Genomic DNA, 18955 nt, shown 5'->3' with positions numbered 1-18955 from the left:
CTGTCAATACTCAAGGTTTCTATACAGATTATTATTGATGTTTTGGTATGATGGCATGGCTGTTTCTACTTCCAGTTTTAGTAACACTCATATGTTTTGCATTGTGTGGCCTACATTTATCCACTTTATGCCCATGTGAAATTCAGGAGACGGATAATCTTTAGACTCCTCACTGCAACAAAAAAAAAGCGAAAAGAAAAAGCAGCTGATAGTGGACCAGCTGATTGATTCAGGAAATCATGTTCCTTTCTGCCTAGGGGTGCTCATGAATTTTGCATGTGCAGCACTCAAACAAAGGCGAAGATAAATAAGACACATTGGAGAATTGCACATCACTAACTGTTTGTGGAAGAATTAATTGATGTGTAATGCATAACATGACTTTTTTACTGAAGAAGTAGGAGATTCAGATGTGTCTCCCAAAGCCCAAAACAGAGATCAATAACAAGTAGAATTCTGTGTGTGATGTCTGCTTGAGTGCAAATAAACTATTTATACCTGAAAAGGAAATACATACAATTACATACAAATTGGCTTATGTGAGAGGCACACAACTCCAGGGGGCACAAAGACAGACCATCATGTAAATGCTGACTCTCTGTCCAAATGCAATTCCTTAATGCACTTTGAGAGTCAGAGATCTAATAAGAAGTGGAAGAGCATCTTCAATAATGAAACCCCACCTGCATCTCTGTTGCAGAGTGAGGGCTGGGGCCAAGAGGCTTCATAAATAACAGAAGCCAGACCTTACACATGCTGCTTCAACGTCTGGGAACTGCCAATAATCCCTCTCATCTACTAAGATGCTGTTCTTGCAGACTGGATGGGGGGCGAGGGCACAATGCTTAGTTTTAGTTTGGAAGTCATCAAGTAAATGCAGTCCTGTGCAGCAGCTTTGCTCTATTAAACAGTTCTGCAGAGAGTGAGATTATGGATATTTAATCACCTTTTACGGACGAGGAGAGTACAGGAAGAGCTTTCCAGATAATTTAGTCTTTAACAACATTTTATATCCTGATTACTTAACATACATGTCAATATCAAATTAGTCCTACATTGTTTCCTCTTCTAAATCGACACAATGTCGACTCAAAACATGTAAAGTGTAAAATGTAGTCAATTATAGTGCTTTTGGACTCGTACTCGTATGTTTTACGAGGCAAGTCAGTATGATCCTCTTCACTCAGTTAATTTAGATGTTGTTGTCACAGGAGCGTTGTTGTGATACAAAATTAATTTCCTCTCTAATATCTGAGACAAATCCCCTGTAGCAATTAACCTGCATTTGAGCAATTAACCTGTGCTTGTCACTATCTAATAACTATAGACTCTTGAGGCTCAGCTCCCTCTTTTCCAGCTTTGTCGAATGAAATAGATATTAGTTCATTATTGTTATGTTTTACCATGAAGTAGGCTGTGTTTTACAAGAAAGGATTGAAACTATATCATATGCATATTTGTGATGTGTCCATGCAAATAGTGTAGCTTGGTTTGTTTTGGATCTTCTTGTTCTGCTTATGAAGAGAGTCTTTCTTCTGAAGCAGAATGTGACCCTCGCTGCTGTTCTTAAGACTGACCCAGTGTTTGACAGAGCCACAGGCTGTCCCTGTTATGAAAAGATAGCTCTGTGCTGAGCTCCAAAGATTGACTCAGCAGGCCCCATGACTCTCTTGTTGTGTCTTGCGAAGAGTCTCATGAGCGTAATTTATTTAGTTCAGAAGTTACCCTCAAAGAGTAGCTTTCATGCCCTCTTTAATTCGACTCAAGAAATACTGATAGGTATATGCCAAGTACACCACTCAGTGCTGTATGTTAAGTGAATAACCTAAAAGACTGCTTTTGGGACAGTAATCCCTCTACATGAAACTAAATGGAGGTTTTTTTTTCAATTGGCCATCTGCATCAGTGTGTGTGTGTGTGTGTGTGTGTGTGTGTGTGTGTGTGTGTGTGTGTGTGTGTGTGTGTTTGTGTGTGTGTGTGTGTGTTTTGTATTGCAACCAAGGAGAGAAGTCTTTTATCCCCCTCTTCAGCTGCCGAGTGCCTGAAATATTTAACAGCGACTGCACTATTTTTGGGTTTGTGCTTGGTTTGTTGAGCAGCTTATGCAATATGTAGTTTCAGCTCAACATGCACTGGTACTGTTGTATACCAAATAACACACTGGCAACTCGGCTAACTTAAAGGTCCAGTGTATAACGTGTTTAGTTTCTTCACTATCAAAATCAGTGTGGTATTGGCATTTTTCCTGAATATTTACCACCACCATCAGTTCCAAGTACTCCTATTGGCTTGACATTTTACATCTCCATTTTCATGAACTGGGGTAGACCCTCCATATTCCTGCGCCATTTTGAAATACATTAGCCGGTAAGGGACATACAGGATATACTGATCCGCCTTTTGCGTTTTCGCTGTCACAAAATAAACTCACAGTTGCTGCTAATCTACTAATGAGTATCGTCGCTTCCCAGCCCAGGCTAGTTTGTAGACGGAAACACGGTGGACAATATGTATTCAAAATCCAAATTTCAGGAACAGGAGTCTTCTTGTTCGCCCAGAAAAAGAAAAAGGATATTGAAATGAGCAAAAGATTGTCTTTTTGAAGCGTGAAGGCTATCTGTGATACATTCTTGGAACTGTGTGGTGCAAGAGAGTTGATTGCGATATGTGATCTCAATGCTACATGGGAGAAATTCCTACATATTGGACCTTGCTGATGCTTGCTTGATGCTGTAAATACTCTTTGCAGCCAAACTGTACGCCACCATGAAGGGCTCCTGCACTAACTGTGCTTTGATTAATTTAATTGATGGTTTTAATACAGTGTACATACAATACAGTTTTAATACAGTGTCTTGCCCATCATAGGATTCATGCAGGGCTGGTCCACATGTTTTCAGGTTTCTTGTTTCTCTAAAATATCGATCAACTCGTTTCTGGTGCCTCCAACTGTCCCCATCTCTCCCCCCTTCTTTCTCAATTTGTCTCCTTCCTCTCTTCTCTCTTCTCTCTCCTCTCTCTGAGGTGTCAGATTCTCTGACTCATGCCCTGGTGTGGAGGATGGGAGGAAAGCAAGGATGAAAGAGAAGAGAAAGTCATTTTGTAGATAGAGAGAGTGACCTTCATCCAGCAAGAGGGATGGGATAAAAGCTAGAGTTAATACCCTGCCAAAGTGTATTCTCCACCATGCCAAGCAACCCCATTCAGAATGATATATGGTCCTAACAGAAGCGCTTTAATAATAAGAAGTATGCCATTGTAAGTCAAGGCAAGGCAAATGACCAGAAAATTCCAGTGTGGGGTCCAGAGGCATAAACACTCTGGAGAAGTCAAACTGTATAATCAAATGAAAATAGCACTGCAGCACATGACATACAAAACTAGGCAGAGCTTCTACGAAATTTACTGTATCATACTGTATAATACATAAAAAAACAGATCGGCACAAAATTATCTGCCACACTTATTTGTTTCTGTCATATTTCAAGCGAAAAATACGTACATCTCTCGGTTTTTTCCCTCTTAAATGTGATGAGTTGTCATATCTTATAGTAATTTGAATAGTTTTGGTGTTTGGACCGATTGTCGGATTAAACAAGGAATTTGAAGACCAAAACTAAGACTCATTATTAATATTTTCTGATAGTTTACACATTTAACGATTAATCAAGAAAAAATAATCAGCAGATGAATTGATAACAAAAGTCAGCATTAGCCCTAAACTGAGATAAGGAGAGTCAAATGACAAGTGTGCAGTGTACTGTGTGGGCCTGGGCCACACTGTCCCCATGCTCACTGAAGCAAGTGTAAATAAAGCCTCAGAAAGTGTCACTGTGTGTCTGGAACCAGCAGCCACTTGGGAGATAACAATTGACAGCCCAGAAACACGGCCATGTAAGGTTCATTATCTGTATGTTTGTGTTGTTCTCATCCCTGCTGGCAATAATGAGAAAGAGGAAGGAACTCGGGTTTACCTAATGAGGAGATGGGATCCTTTGTGAAACAGCACTTGATCAATGAATGTTTCTCACATAGTGGCCATGTTCTTTCAAGGGTATACACTTATTAATAACCATTGAGCCAGGACTAACTAAATACTGCTCCATCCTGACAGTCACAGAATCTGATTGCTTTGGGTAGACTGCCATAATGGAGTGTCACTTACATTGCTGTTCATTAGCCAGCATTATTCTGTAGCCAGATTGACATGATCCTAAGTCGCTTTGACAAGAAAAAGCCCTAAAAGTAAGGATTTGCGCCACTTTGAAAAATGACAGTCTTTGAAAAATGCAACTGTTTCTGACGTCAATCATTTTTGGCTCCTGAGCTCTCATCACATTGCAGAAAGTGGATTTGCATTTGTTATGATGAAGATACATAATCTACTTTTGTTTATAGATAAGTGATTTTTTAGGTCTGATATAGTCAAAAATATGTTCGGGGAATGAGGGAGATATTACGGTCGTTTGTTATAAATAAGAGTCTTGTTTAATAACTAACTGCATGGTGCTCCAAGTTCTTAATGTCAGCCAGAAATCCCACACAGTTCTGGCAGATGCTTAGAAAGTCCTACATTAGTAATTATATCCCAGCACTTTGAATTAGAAACTTCATTGCAACTTTTCAATGGATTTGTTTATGTAATCTGCAGGAAATCTTTTAGTTTCCTTCACTCGTTAAAACGCCCAAAATTATGGAATAAAAACACGCTGCTTTAAGGTAATCTTATCATGTAATCTTATTATAAATATTTCGGTGAAGTGGCTGCAGTGAAAGTGGCTGGTGGCCTCCTCCCTGCTGCAGGGAAGCCAAGCCCAAGAGTCTGATAACCCTCTTTGGGGCCCTGTGGTTGACAGGCGACTCGCACCGCAGCCACCCCCATCGTGCTTTAACACCAGATGAAGCCAGGGGCTGATAGGAGAGGACAGTCCCCTCTGCCCCGAGGGATGACCCCTCCCATTATATCTGACAGAGCTAAGACAGACACGCTAAGAGATGAAACACTGCTGTTTAATTTCAAGCCTCTCCTCTTTCACAACTAAAGCCCTCTCTGCCTGTCTCTTTTCTTTTAAAGTAGGTAGGGTTTAGTTGGGAAAAAAACATGTCATATATTCCCTTGTACCAAACAGAACTTTTATTTTAAATAGTACTTTATTTGCACTAGCGTTTTAGGTTGCATATACAATCTTCCTTCAGCTGTGTTAAAATAACCACGCAGCTCGACTCATAAAGCAATATTACTGATAAATCCCAGCGTAACTTATTAGCTGTGATGCTATGTTAAAGCTAAACCAAACATGCAGCTCCTCTACGAATATTTCAAACACATGCATGTTGAGTTCATTTCATCAAGAAGCCTTTGTAAAAAGTCGTAACTAGGCTGAAATATAAGAATTCAGACTCGTTTAACCCTTTGTGGTATTCAGGTCAAATTGACCCATTTCAAATTTTTACAAGAAGAAAAATGGTAGTACAGTTTTTCTACCTGAAAAATAATGGCCTTACCTTATTTTCTGTGATAAACATGTATTCCTGAATTCAAAAAATTATTCTGGAAATGACCACTTATGTTTTTTCCAAGATAAGAATGATCACATTGTGGATTTTTAACATGAATTATAACCTTATGACAAAAAAAGAATCACGCTTCCATTTTTAATTGTATTCTAGTAGAGGCTGATTGCATTGCCTTACTACTGTGTGTTATCTCAATGGTTTAAAATTGAGATAAAGACAATCTTTTTAATAGATTGTGACATTTTTTTTAAATTTCAGAATTGTTTTTAAAACCCAATACAAGTCACGGGTCAATTTGACCCGAGGGATACGAGAGGGTCCCGAAAGTGAAGACAACACAAGGGTTAAATGTGCAGATGTTAGCTGTGTTAGTCCAATAATTTCCACTGTTTATAGACAGAAACTCCAAAGGGCTTGTTGTTGTGTTTGTGTGTGTACTATTGTGCTTTCGTGCATGGATGTGTCCACATGTGTTTGTTCTCTGAGGATCTCATTTAAGTTTGAAGGCGACGACTCAGCCCGGCTGACCACTAGTGAAGAGGAGCCTATAGAGTCCTTTTCTCTTGTACTGTATGTGATCATTCCATGGACTCAAACATGGCAATACTTTAAGTTTGCTCATGACAGATAGCTGCAGAAAAAAAGTGCTCTTGTGGAACTTCTCGGCAGATCAAAGCCTGTTTGCCTTTGTATTTCAACAGGGCGATTTCTGCGTCTGCGTGTTTGTAGTATGTGAGAATTGTTGCCTTCTTTCATCCCAGCAGCTGTACGTGGGTTTGTGTATGGTTTGTTTAGGTGCCCATAGACTTGCGAATGTGGCCGTCTCTGTATGTGTGAATGGTCTCTCACCTCTTGCCCTTGCCATGCGCGTGTACACACGTTGACACCCTCTCACTTACTGCTCTATATGTGCCCACCCGGTGGACACCTTATCCTCTCCGCCTCTGTGTATTTATCATGCAGACACTCGATACCCCCGACCCCCTGTATGTACCATATGCAGAGCGGAACCCATGTTTCTATCTTTCACCATGGAGACCAGGCATGTCCTCATTCTTTTTTCATTTCTTCTAAGCCCGGCCCAGAGCCGTCTGTTTACCAGTTGTGTGAGGGACATGGTTGCCTCAGAACAGGTGTCCAGTCCTCTAGACAAGCGGGTTGAACAACATCCTTTTCATCTCGATAGACTCTCTGGGGTGGATGCTCCTGAAAACATGGCAAAAATAAAAAAATATATATCGCTGACGGCTGTCAAGGGATGTACGCTGTTTGCTTTCATCCGTGACATCTTTGATGTGTGCTTCATGGAAATAAGACCAACGAAAACACATCTCAATATCTTAAAAGGATATTTCCGGGTTTATTACAAATTTCGGTAATAAAGTGGGTCTTATTTTTGCATGATTCCTATCTGTAATTATAGCACTGTACTTAAAAGAGCCAGTTAAGTACATATTTATATCTGGTAAATTGTTTATCATGTTTATTAAATATGTTCCAATATCACAGAAGTTATACAATAATTGTATAATGTATTTTCTTAATATTGTATTACGGGTGGGCTATGCTAAACTTGTATTTATATTATAATAATAGATTCCCAAGTCATCGATAGAGTTTAGTCCATGAAACGTACAAAGTTGTTAAAAAATGCATATCCCAGTTTCCCAGATTCCATGATAATGTCTTCAAATGTCATGTTTTTGGACCAATAGTCCAAAATGTAAATATATTTTTTATTGTAAAGATATTCTGTGTTAATACAGAAAATGTATTGAAAAAATACTGAAACAATTATTTGTCAATTGTCAAAAAATGTTTTCTTTTTATCGTCAAATAGCTTTATTTTCAGCACTAATTAGTCCCTGGAGTACTACAATGCATGAACATACTATATTACTACTATGTTTTGACTATTTGGAATAAGGGATAGAGGTCTAGTGTGCATTGTTCAGAAAAAAAGCATTTAGCATGTTCTCACTTTTGGTGTTTCCTCCAAATAAAGTAGTTTAGATAATTTGGCTTAACTGGTGCTTGTTTAACACCTGGCTGCTTCTTGCCACAAAAGGCTTTGAGAGAGTAGTCTCATCGTAACTGAATAGAAATGATGGCCAACAATACAAGACCCAAATTGCCATAAACCGTAGTTCTCCTTTATTATTGTTTAAGTTTAGGTGCATTTGTTTTTGTGACAGTCATTTGGTCTCAAAGTTATGCTTAATAAAGAAGCAGTGACTCATAACAAGAAGCTCCTGCATACTGGATTCAGTAAGACACAGTCATGACAGAGGAGCAGAACACTGGATGTGCTCGCTGCTTCTTTCTCCTGTTCTGACTGTATTTTGGCAGCCTGGCACTGCAGTCTGCACTTTGCTAATTCCCTGTTCTGAGTTACCAGGTCTAATTTAGAACAGAGGGGCTGTGTTCATTCTGGAACGCTGCTGCTTGGGATTCTGGAAATGAGTAGTTCAGAGACTCACCGCCCTCACACAGACACAGAGCACATGCCTTGTTATCAACCCACAGAGCAGCACAAAATGATCCTTCCAACTATTAGCTCCTAATGCAATAAAATGCTAACATTTCAGCCATGCCATTCAGTGCCTAGACATAATGAAGTTAGCCCACGGGTTGCACAAATGTGCTCTACGATAACACATGTTCAGGATGCATCGATCAAGATTAAAGGCATCATGCTTTTTTGCTTGGCCTTACGGTATATTTGTAACATTAGGCAAAATGTTTAATTTATTTATCTCCAGTCACACCCCTGGGCTTTGTTTGATATTAATGGAAATTGCATGGAGATGAGTTTCTAACTGATAGTTTTGTAAGTCAATCCAACGAGCATCTCTCTCAAAAAAAGTTTTTATTTGGTGCAATCTAAACAGGAAACGACACTTTGCTCCACTTACCACCACATTTTGACAGACTGGCATGTCAGACTGCGCTGAGGCCATAGAGAGGAATTTAAATGCCACACAGACAGTCAAGCTCTGTAGGATCTTAAGAAGGATGTGTGTGAGCATTATAATGTGTCTTTGCAAGCATCCATTGCATGAATAAATCAGCGAAGCAGGGATGGCCTTGTGCACTAAGCAAAAGCAATAAACCTGCCTACAACACGTCTCTACGGAATTGGACCTCATCTAAAATAACACCCATTTATTAAACATGATCTCTTCACATAGCTTACCAAATCTACAGACAGCATGCAGATTTAGAAAAGACAAACATATGCCAGGCGGCGTCAGGAGGATTGCAGCAGTGGGTTGATACACAGTGACTCTGTAGGCTGGTTGGAATGCACTTGGCAGACAAACAAGACAAGACAAGTGGCCGTGATGAGTGAAAAAGAAGAAGAGCGTTTGTCACTGAATATGTGTGTTAACATGATCCATGGTGATAAAGGATTCCTCTGATAGCTTAAATATCTTAAACGCATCATTAAAACCAAATGCTTTTTATTATACATGTAGTTTTGAAGCAGAGCTGACATGATGAGTTGAATAATAAATTAGTCAATCAACAGAAATAAATCAACAACCACGTTGATAATTCAATAACTATTAAAGTAATTTTTAGCTACGCACGTGGAATGGTTCTAGAGATTACAATGTCAGTCACTTTTCCAGTCCGCCGCTTTGGTCGAGTCTGAAACATCTCAACATTTACTTGATCCATTGGCACAACATTTGGTACAGACCTTCATGCTTCCCAGATAATTCTGTAAAGCAACAACTATTGTGTTCCATTGACTTTTTCTCTAGTGCGTCCCTGAGATTGATGGTTTTCTTTAGTAAAATATCTCAACAGCAATTGAATGGGTTGCCATGGGTTTTGGAACAAAAATGTTGCTGCCAGATAGTGATCCCCTAACTTTTCATCCAGTGCTATCAGCAGCTCAGAGTTTTCATTTATCTAGTGAAACATCTCAAACATTCACCAGATAGATGTGTACAAAAATTTGTTCAGACATCTATGGTTTCCAGATGATGTATTCAAATGACTTTGACGATACCCAAATACTGTACCTGCAAACGTCAACATGCTAGCATTGCCATTGAGAGCATGTTAGCATTCTGGCGTTAGCATTTTTCTCCTAAAAGCACCATTGTGCCAAAAAACAGCCTCAAAGAGGTGCTAGCATGGCTGTAGTCTCTCTTTGTCTTATTTTCTTTTAAATAAGTTTGGCTAACCTAACAAACTTGGTTGGACACCTGTTCCGTGACATCAGAAATGTGCGGTGGGAGGGGGTTTCCGCTATTTGACCCTTCAACAAGCACTTCTGATGATGGAGTATACCGGCACCTTGTTCAAGTAAAAAATGACAAAGATTCTCTGGATCCAGTTTCTCTTTGGAGAAATGTCCTGCTTTTCTTAGATTTTTGTGTCATTAAACCAAATTTAGACTGTTGTTGGGACAAAACAAGACATTTGAAACATCCACCATGGTATACTGTGATGATAATTTTTTGACGTAGTCAAGTTAAATAATCCACTGGCTGATTAATCAATAAAGGAAATACTTGTTAGTGGCAGCCCTAAATGAGAGCATGTGTAGGTATTTGTCACATTCTCTGGAAATATAAGAAAACCATCCATTTAAGTTCTGCTCATCACACAAATAGTGTTGCTATATTTATGCGTCACATAAACTACCTACAAATATAACTACTTCCCCTGTCCATGCTGACAAATGTAAGCAAATATAAATCAAGAGGAAACATGAATGATTACCTGAACTCATTATACATCATGCTGAGACTGAGCAGCCAGGTGACTCACACATTGACCGTATGTCACATTATTAACAAGTAGCCACTGCCACACCCCCCTTCTGGGAACATTGCAGATGCTACTCATTTAAGTTTTGCATATAAAGTCTGCCCATAAGTCATTTTTTTTTAGTCTGAGAGACTTTGAAACCAGGTCCTTAAAGAAAATCCACACGTTTTTAGTTTAATGAAAACTGTTTTGAATTGAATTTGAATAACTTTGCAGGAAATGGGTGCCAAGCTTGGCTTAAAGGAGGTGATTTAATTTTTATTTTGTTTGGCGTCCAATTTCACCAATCACTCAACATGCAGTGAGAGAAACTGCTTCTCAGTTAATGAAGACACACAGATTGTGTATTAGACATCAATGGCCACCCACAGTCTGTTAGGATCCCAAAGCTCCGATGAGATGCAACATCGCTGACACTGCTGGGACTTCTGGTCAATATCCTGTACACACAATGGGCTTCATTATGACTGTGTTATGAATACCCATCAATATCACATCGACTCAAACTAATGAAGAAGTTCCTCACTAAGATACTGGGTTTCAAAGTTCTTTCAGGCGGTTGATGACAAAAATGTATTTCATTTCGGCTTTGATTTGTCCTCTGTTCATTTGAATGTCTTTGATCTCCGTGAATAATCATTCAGTCAACAATGCAGTAAGACACAGTATTAGCACATAGTTTCAGAGAAATGATCTAGAACACGGCCATTAGTTTAATAGTGGCACATAATGTTCAGTGAATGATGACAGTGAATTTCTTGTCTGCGTGCACACAGCATACGCACATGAGCCATAGGTATATGCTATGTACACCACTACACTGCATCAGTGCTGCATATCAAGCGAATAAGATAAAAAACTGCTTTTGTGACATTCCCTCTAAATGAAACTAAATGGAGGTTTTCTTTCAATTGGCCATCTGCATCAGTGTGTGTGTGTGTGTGTTTGTGTTAGCGTGAATGCATGTTTGTTTGAATTGATTTTCTTATTTCTTTGGTTAGAAGGAAATGCTTTTGAAATGACAAACAATTTAGTATTTTAACTTTAGTCATGCTCTTCTCTCTCTCAGAGCGGCACTGAAGGACCTTGGAGAGCCAGAGAACGAGCGCTGGCCTTCCTTTGACTGTGTGACCAGCGAACGAGCCTTGTTCATGCGTCTCCCTGCGTGCCACTCCCACATCACTATGAATTGTGAGCAGGACTTTGCAGACGGGGGCTTGGGAGTGACCCTCACACTACGCCTGCTCATGCATGGAAAGGTACAATCCCCCTGCTCAAACATTGTTTATGAAGGAGCGCCTCATAAATTATACACCAGAAATTCATAGAATTAATAACAAAATATATATTTATATAATATATATAATTTGTTTTGCTTTTTAAAATTGTATCCTGTGTATGTAATTACATTTATTTCCTTGTATTATAGGAGGTTGGCAGCATCATAGGCAAGGTGAGAAATTGTTATTACTACTACACAAAATACTGCGTATTTGATAAATAATTAATCATAAAAAAAAGAATGGTATTCCTTTATCAGAGGAAGTTGATGTTTTGAAATGCTCTGTCAAATCTTATGAATAGATTTAAATTATTATGTTCCATTGTCTTAAGCCAAATACCGAAATTATGCTTTTTATGTGGATTCATAATAAGCCTTTTTGGAATAATTTCACTCTCCTTCTTGATTCCGTCTTGAAATCAACACAGAGCACAAAGCCCTCTAACACAGTTATTCTAGTGGGTCCCAAAAGTGGGTCGCGGACCAGTTCTGGGTGGGTGAGGAAAGCTGAATAGATAAATAACATTTAATATGCATCAGATTTTGGACTCGGCCTTTTATTTTGAACAAAAATATTTTTGACGGACATGAATCAGTCTAGCGCCGTAGCCATGGTAACCATCATTTGATCAATGTTCACTTTGATGTTCGGAGGCAAGATATTTTGCTGCCTTACTTATTTTGTGCAGTTCTGATATTTAATTTATTTAAGTCGTTTTGGTCCATGCAGTTTATCCTCAGTTTATTATTAATGTGCTCTGAAATGCACTTTGCACATGTAAATATGTGTATTAATGTTTTTAAAAAAGATTTGTGTTTTCAAAGGCTGTTTTTGAAAAATAAAATTTGCTTGATTTGAATTCTCTAAAAGTGGGTTGTGACTTAATGTCCGTGGGAAGATGTGGCTCACAGAGTGAGACCAGTGGAGAAGTCCTGCTCTAACAAACAATTGTAATTTTGAATAGCCCCATCCTAAATGTAATTGCCCCAAACCAACCCTCTTAAGACCTCGCCACCACCCCCACTACCCATCATGCAACCCAGTAATCCATCAAAATAAAGATTAGTGCATTGACTGCAAGCCTCCTGTTGATACTGAGCTCCAAAGATATATTACTGTTGGCCCCTTGTGGGTACTTTAAGTGTCTGTAAGGAAGGGCCTGGCTGCTCCAGCTATCATGCCCTGTAATACAACACCTAAAGACATCAATTGAAGACAGAACAAGGACAAAAGAAAAAAATAACTTCACACAGAAAATAAAGAATGATGGAAGAAAAATGTCGCAATGGATCCTGCAATGTATTGCAGAAATCAGATATCTAAACAAAAATAGAGAAAGAGAGAGGAGCTTGGCACATACTGTGAAACTCAAGAGAGCGAGGCACTCGATCTGCAGCACTTGGACTAATAACTTGCCACTCTATCTATTAAGCAAACCTCTCATCTCTTTCTCATCAGTGGAAGACCGAGACCAGAATCATAATGCACAACATACACGTTGATAAGTTGTCCTGGAATATTATATAAATAACAGTGTAGCCCAGTGTGAGATGTTACAGTTTTTGATACTGCTATTACGGAATTTAAGCCAAAAGGAAATGGGGGAAAGGAGAAGAAACAATCTCAAAACCAGCAGAGGATATGCTGCAGCATGACACAAGGGTCTGACAAAATGTTCTTGTCCCTAGCAGGAGGTCTTCATATTTCCTGCTTATATAGCCGTTACATTACAGCATATGTATGCCTCCTTCAGACGCACGGATGTAATACATTTCGTTTTGAGACAGCAGTGCAGGGGACTAGGCTGCGATGCATTGCCCATTGTGACTCTACTGAAATTTGTTCGGTTAAATTCCAATCAGGCTTTCATGGTTTGAAAAAGCCACTCTCACTTAGAGGTCGAGGACACTGATGTTTTGCACAAAGAACATTTGATTCTGTTTAAAGTTGTCCTTCATCTTCTTTTTTTCCAGAAAGGAGAGACTGTGAAACGAATACGAGAAGAGGTACTGTGATTTAGAGCTGTGCTCTAGATTATGCATGTTTTCCTAGCTGTGGCATTATGCCATACAGGAGCCGAAATAAGCCCACTTTGTTCCTTTTTTCTTACGCTAAGACTTGAACCGACCACATCTTTTCTGTGGTCTCTGTCTTTGACCAAAAGCTCAGTAGGTTCATCTCAAGAGAAAACATAATTCAATCTCAGACGGCCTCTAATGCCGCCCATGCTTTCTGGCAAGTCGTATGTATTAATAACAAAGCTCAGTTCTTTCTGCCTGTTTGGGAGCTTTGAGTTTGAAAAGCACACAGAGCTGGTACATTGTCCGAATTGCCTTGTGGGCATTAACAACACCTTTTCAATTTAAATCCACTCTCTTCATCAATCACTACTGCTTCTCTAGCTGCTCTCTCAGTAAATCCCTTTTCTTTCTTTCCTGTTTAAAACAACTTCCTTCCTCTCTGTCTGCCCGTCAATTCCCTCTTTATAAATCTCAAGGGTGCAGCCAAACTAATGCCGCTTGGTTAACTCTTTGTATTAAAAAAGTAATTAGGCTGACTCCATGGCAGTATTTTTGATTATTTCTCTGGCTGCTAAGGTTTTATGTACTTTATGAGGCAGAAGGATAACCAGAGGAATAGTGAGGTCATGTGACAATGCAGCCCTGCAGAGCGGTTTGATAAACCACTCACCCATGGTAGTCATCCATCCACTCATCCAGCTAGTCAGCCAGTTTGGGCCTTTGTTACTTATGAGCCTCATCTTGTCAGCCACTGCCCATGCATCACAGTCACAGTAGGAGCATGGCTCACTGGAGGGACTGGAAAAGATGTCCCAGAGCTCAGAGCATTGTCCTGTCTCAGCTCGTTCGACTTCAATTCAAGGACACAAAATGGAAGGAAAGGAGGAGAGGAGATTTGTCATCGAAGGGCAATGCCCCTATTAGAAATTCTATTACATTGTCAGAGATGTGCTCTATGGCTTTCAGTCATACCTCCTTTACCTTGTGTCACTTGACTCTCCTTCCCGTTGGTGTGCTGTACTTTTCAGTATGTCTTTGGCCACTTTGAACACTTCACAGTTTGAAACGAATCCACAAGAAAATTAACGAAAAGGTTTCACATTTTGAGAAATGCACTTGTTTGCTTTCTTGCCAAGAGTAAGATAAAAAGATCAATACTGCCTGTAATGGTAAACATGAAGATACAGTGAGTAGCCTGTTATCTTAAAGAGCTAGCCTGGCTCTATCGAAAGTGGAAAAAATCCATCTACCAGCCCCTTCAGGAAATTACTGCTCAAAGCCAAGATATAGACAGACAAATAATCACAGAAGAAAACACTAATTGTCGTTTTTAGGGCTCCAAGCCAAAGGGGGCTGGGAACCCTATTGTTTTTACACTTTGGTTTGTGTAAAGATTAAACCTAATATATAGTGTTCATTAGTGAGCTTTAGAGGTGTTAGTTGGAGGATTATGCTGCTGTTGGACAGAGAACAGGCAAGCTGTTTCCACCTGTTTCCATACATCAACACAGATATTCAAACGACCAATATTAACATTTATTCATCATGTGTCATTTGTTGTTCATGTGTTCAACAGCTTCATATTCATCAAACAGACATGATGAGAGTGGTAGCAATCTTATCATTTAACTCTCGGCAAGAAGGCAAATAAGCTTATTTTGCAGAATGTCAAACAATTCCGTTAATGTTGACCATTAACTGACCTAATGTCCTCTGTCCCCACAGAGCAGTGCTCGGGTCAACATCTCAGAGGGCTCCTGTCCAGAGAGGATCATCACCATCACAGGCTCCACAGACTGTGTCTTCAGAGCTTTCACCATGATCACATACAAACTGGAAGAGGTAACTGTAACTGTAATGCATGCCATTCATTGGCATAACATACAAGTGAAATCAGCTCGTCTTGTCCCATGAACCCTAATTCCACTCAGGGTGCAATCAGATAATGTATGTAGCAAGCTTTTGGAAGATGTCAAATTCTTTGTGGATCCAAAATAACAAAGAAAGTGCAAGAAGCCATTTCACCACATCATTACAAGAATTCATTTCCTAAGCAACATTACCACTAATGTGCTTTTATCGCTATCGATTACATTCCAAACTGAAGTGATGGAAGGAAAGAGTTTAGCTGTGTTTCATAGCACTTTCAGATATGATTACACCGAAGAGGAAAATTTAGGATAAGTGGATTTAACTGATGTTGTAAACTCATTTTTGACTTGTGGAATGTGATTTATGTTCTGTAAGGTATTTGCTGGGCCTTGACATATAAATGCCTTTTACTGGGCAACACATGTTCAGTCCACTTGTAAAAAGTGCGAATGATGCTGATTTGTATTTGTTATGAGAAGGATTTGTTTACCTTCTCACCGTCTACTAATGAGCCTTAGATGACAGGTTCCTCTCCCCATGGTGACTGTCGATCACCGCACTAATTAATATGATGGAATGGAGATTTAGCATCACACCAGACAATGGCAAGGAAACAGGTGCTCCCCACTCAGGTCTACAGTCTTCAGTAAATACACTGGCTGGGAGCACAGTGCAGGAGTATTCATTAAAGATCTTTCACCTCTTTTCAACTCTAAGACTCTTGAGTTTCCATGGCAACATGTTGCTGACCCACTACATGCCGCTTCCACCATAGTTGAGTTATTGTATGTGTGACACATTTAATTAAAAACAAAGGGGAATAATCTGCTTTTTGGCCACTGAGTATTAGACTTGGCCTCTGTTTCTGTTACCATTACACAGGCACACTTAGTTCTTTTATTTGGCTGTTGATCACTGTTGTGTGTTGAGTTGTGTATGTTTCTGTCTGTGTTTTTTATGGATGAAGTTTTCCCCATCTTCTCCCACATATGTACAAAAATATAGCTTAATGCAAATTAAGTGATCTGATTACCTGAAAGAAGTGCTGTAATACCACAAAATGCATTACACTACAGTATCATACATGTATTTTGTTCCCAGGTGTCAAGTCACAGCATGCATGAAAGCCGTATAATCTTTCTTAATAATCTTTGTTGGAGTCTGTATCCCACACGCAACACAATATGCTTTGGGGATGAAAGCCCTGCAACTCTTTGTTTGAGCAGTGCTTGTGTAACCCGCTGCTTTGAGAGTTTTTTTTTTTCCAGCATGTCACAGGGAAGTATGGGATTGTTCACAGTTGTTAAGATGTGGCTCATATTTTTAGATCAAATCAAGAAAATGACACCCAGAATCTTGTCATTGTACAGACGAGCTGTGTGCCCCTCTTTTAATGAGACAAGACGTCAGAGAGGCTGATCTGCCTCACTAAAAATAGACACGGAGCAGAGAGGCACAACAGCCACATCGAATATGCTTTTCAAATATTAAGTTCACTTCATTAACATTATACAGTTATCATCATGCTGAAAATCTCTAAGAGGTTTCACATCCACACACTGCCCCCTCTTAAGCCAAACTTTGCTAATTTTATCGCAAACAAACCGTTAAAAACATGCAGCATGCTCTGCATTCTGTCACACATTTTGTTGTGGGTTGAACATTGATGGGAAAAAAAGACAGCACAGCATATTTACATTTCAAAGGTTCACAGAGACACAGTGTTCATCAATTAAAAGCTTAATCTCCACCCAAAGGAGAGCATACACAGGATGTTTGCTACCTGCACTGTAAACACACTCCTCGTATCAGTGAGGCTCTTGATCTAAATACATAAGATGAATACAGACGTATTCTACACCCCTTCTTTCATTGGCTGTTACTATGTTCAGATATTATTTGTTGATATTTTATATATTGATGTTGATATTCATTTTAACTTTATCCAATGTGGGTTTGATGTTAAATAAGTGAGTTAAATGATTACATTTTGTTGTACAGTATACCTTTAAAAATTATGTAAAATTGGACTATAACCATACCAACCGTATCAAACTTTAGGCACTTAAAGGATTTTTCATTTAATTTTCCCAAGAGATTTCCTCTTAGTATATGTACAGCCTTCCTGGCAGTTTAAAGGAAAAGTTCTGAATTTTGGGAAATCTGCTTCATAGCTTTCTTTTGAAGAGTTAGATGAGGAGATTGATACCACTCTCATTTCTGTTATTCAAATACATATTTCTGTGCAGAATAAACAAACAAGATATAATGTCTTAATTAGAAAACTTAAGAGGTAGGCAGATTTTCTTAGCATGGGACAGAGGTATTTGCAGTCTTAATAATAAGCTAAGCTAACTGGCTTCTGACTGGTATTTCATATTTAACACATCAATATTCTCATCAATCTCTCAGCAAGAAAACAAACAAAGAACTATCCCACAATGTCAAACTATTCCTTTAAATTGGACCTCATCTCGTGGCAGTTCCATTTAATATTTTTTTCACATCATGTGCTCTCAATCAGTTCTTTACAGACGATCTGTGTAAAGAATTCCCAAGCTGAGAAGGTTGAGTGTGCTTGCATTAGGAAGTGGACAAGGTCTGGCTCAGTTTTATACAGCAGAGTGAACATCTCAAAGAACGATTTGTACACCACCTGTGCTGCATTTAATGTTGCCCCCTTTCATGGAGAATTCAGCAGTTCATATGAAGGATTAAACAGCCTTTTCAGATCCCACACAGGACTGGACTGACCTCTTCCATTGTTGGCCAGCCTGTGGTCTCCCAGCACATAGTGAAACACACATAGGTCTATTATGTGTAGAGACTGCATTGGTCATAGCTCCACCTGACAATTCCTGTATGGATTCTATGCGCTTTTTTTCTAATGTTCTAATGCATGTTGATGCAGTAGATATTGAGCTTGGCTGCTTTGTGACTTGTTCATCCCAATAATGACTGTAGCACCTGCCTTTCTCTTCATAGTTTGGGATTTTGAGGTGGAAAGTGGATTAATGTGAATCGTAAATTGACCACTAAAATGAGCTGGATTCAAATCCTAATTGTCCTAATTCTCCCTCCATTTCCACTCCCTTTGAGACTCTCTCTCTCTCTCTCTCTCTCTCTCTCTCTCTCTCTCTCTCTCTCTCTGCTGACTCTCACCACATTTTTTCTTTCTCCACATCTCCCTCCAGGACCTGACTGCGCTGGTGGCCAACGGCACCATTAGCTCCAAGCCTCCAGTCACCCTGCGGCTGGTCATCCCTGCCAGCCAGTGTGGCTCTCTCATTGGAAAGGGAGGGGCCAAGATAAAGGAGATCAGAGAGGTGAGCAGCCCAAACACAAATCTACTCCATCCTCTCCATCTTTGCTGCACAGGCTGGACAAACACTGAAATATGAACAGAACAAATCTGCTTCTGGAGATGAGGGAAAATAAACTGCATCTGGAAGGGATATGTAGTTCCTTTTCCAC

The 18955-nt window shown here is 39.5% G+C and overlaps 1 protein-coding gene and 1 long non-coding RNA gene across 2 annotated transcripts in view; one reads left to right on the top strand and one right to left on the bottom strand.

Annotated features, from left to right (window-relative positions):
• The window catches only part of LOC117947508, a 1113976-nt gene that overhangs the window by 928432 nt on the left and 166589 nt on the right, over positions 1-18955 (bottom strand). The window lies entirely within an intron of this gene.
• Positions 1-18955, top strand: part of pcbp4 (poly(rC) binding protein 4) — a 30920-nt gene that overhangs the window by 1315 nt on the left and 10650 nt on the right. The window contains exons 2-6 of the mRNA XM_034876447.1: positions 11375-11564; positions 11735-11758; positions 13562-13594; positions 15335-15451; positions 18676-18807. Coding sequence (XP_034732338.1) covers positions 11457-11564; positions 11735-11758; positions 13562-13594; positions 15335-15451; positions 18676-18807 — 414 coding nt within the window. The 5' untranslated portion in view covers positions 11375-11456. The remainder of the gene's footprint in view (positions 1-11374; positions 11565-11734; positions 11759-13561; positions 13595-15334; positions 15452-18675; positions 18808-18955) is intronic.

The sequence above is a fragment of the Etheostoma cragini genome, chromosome 7, assembly GCF_013103735.1.
Source record: "Etheostoma cragini isolate CJK2018 chromosome 7, CSU_Ecrag_1.0, whole genome shotgun sequence".
Lineage (NCBI taxonomy): Eukaryota > Metazoa > Chordata > Actinopteri > Perciformes > Percidae > Etheostoma > Etheostoma cragini.
The sequence above is the reverse complement of the archived record's forward strand: the minus strand, read 5'-3'. Positions and strand labels throughout refer to the sequence as shown.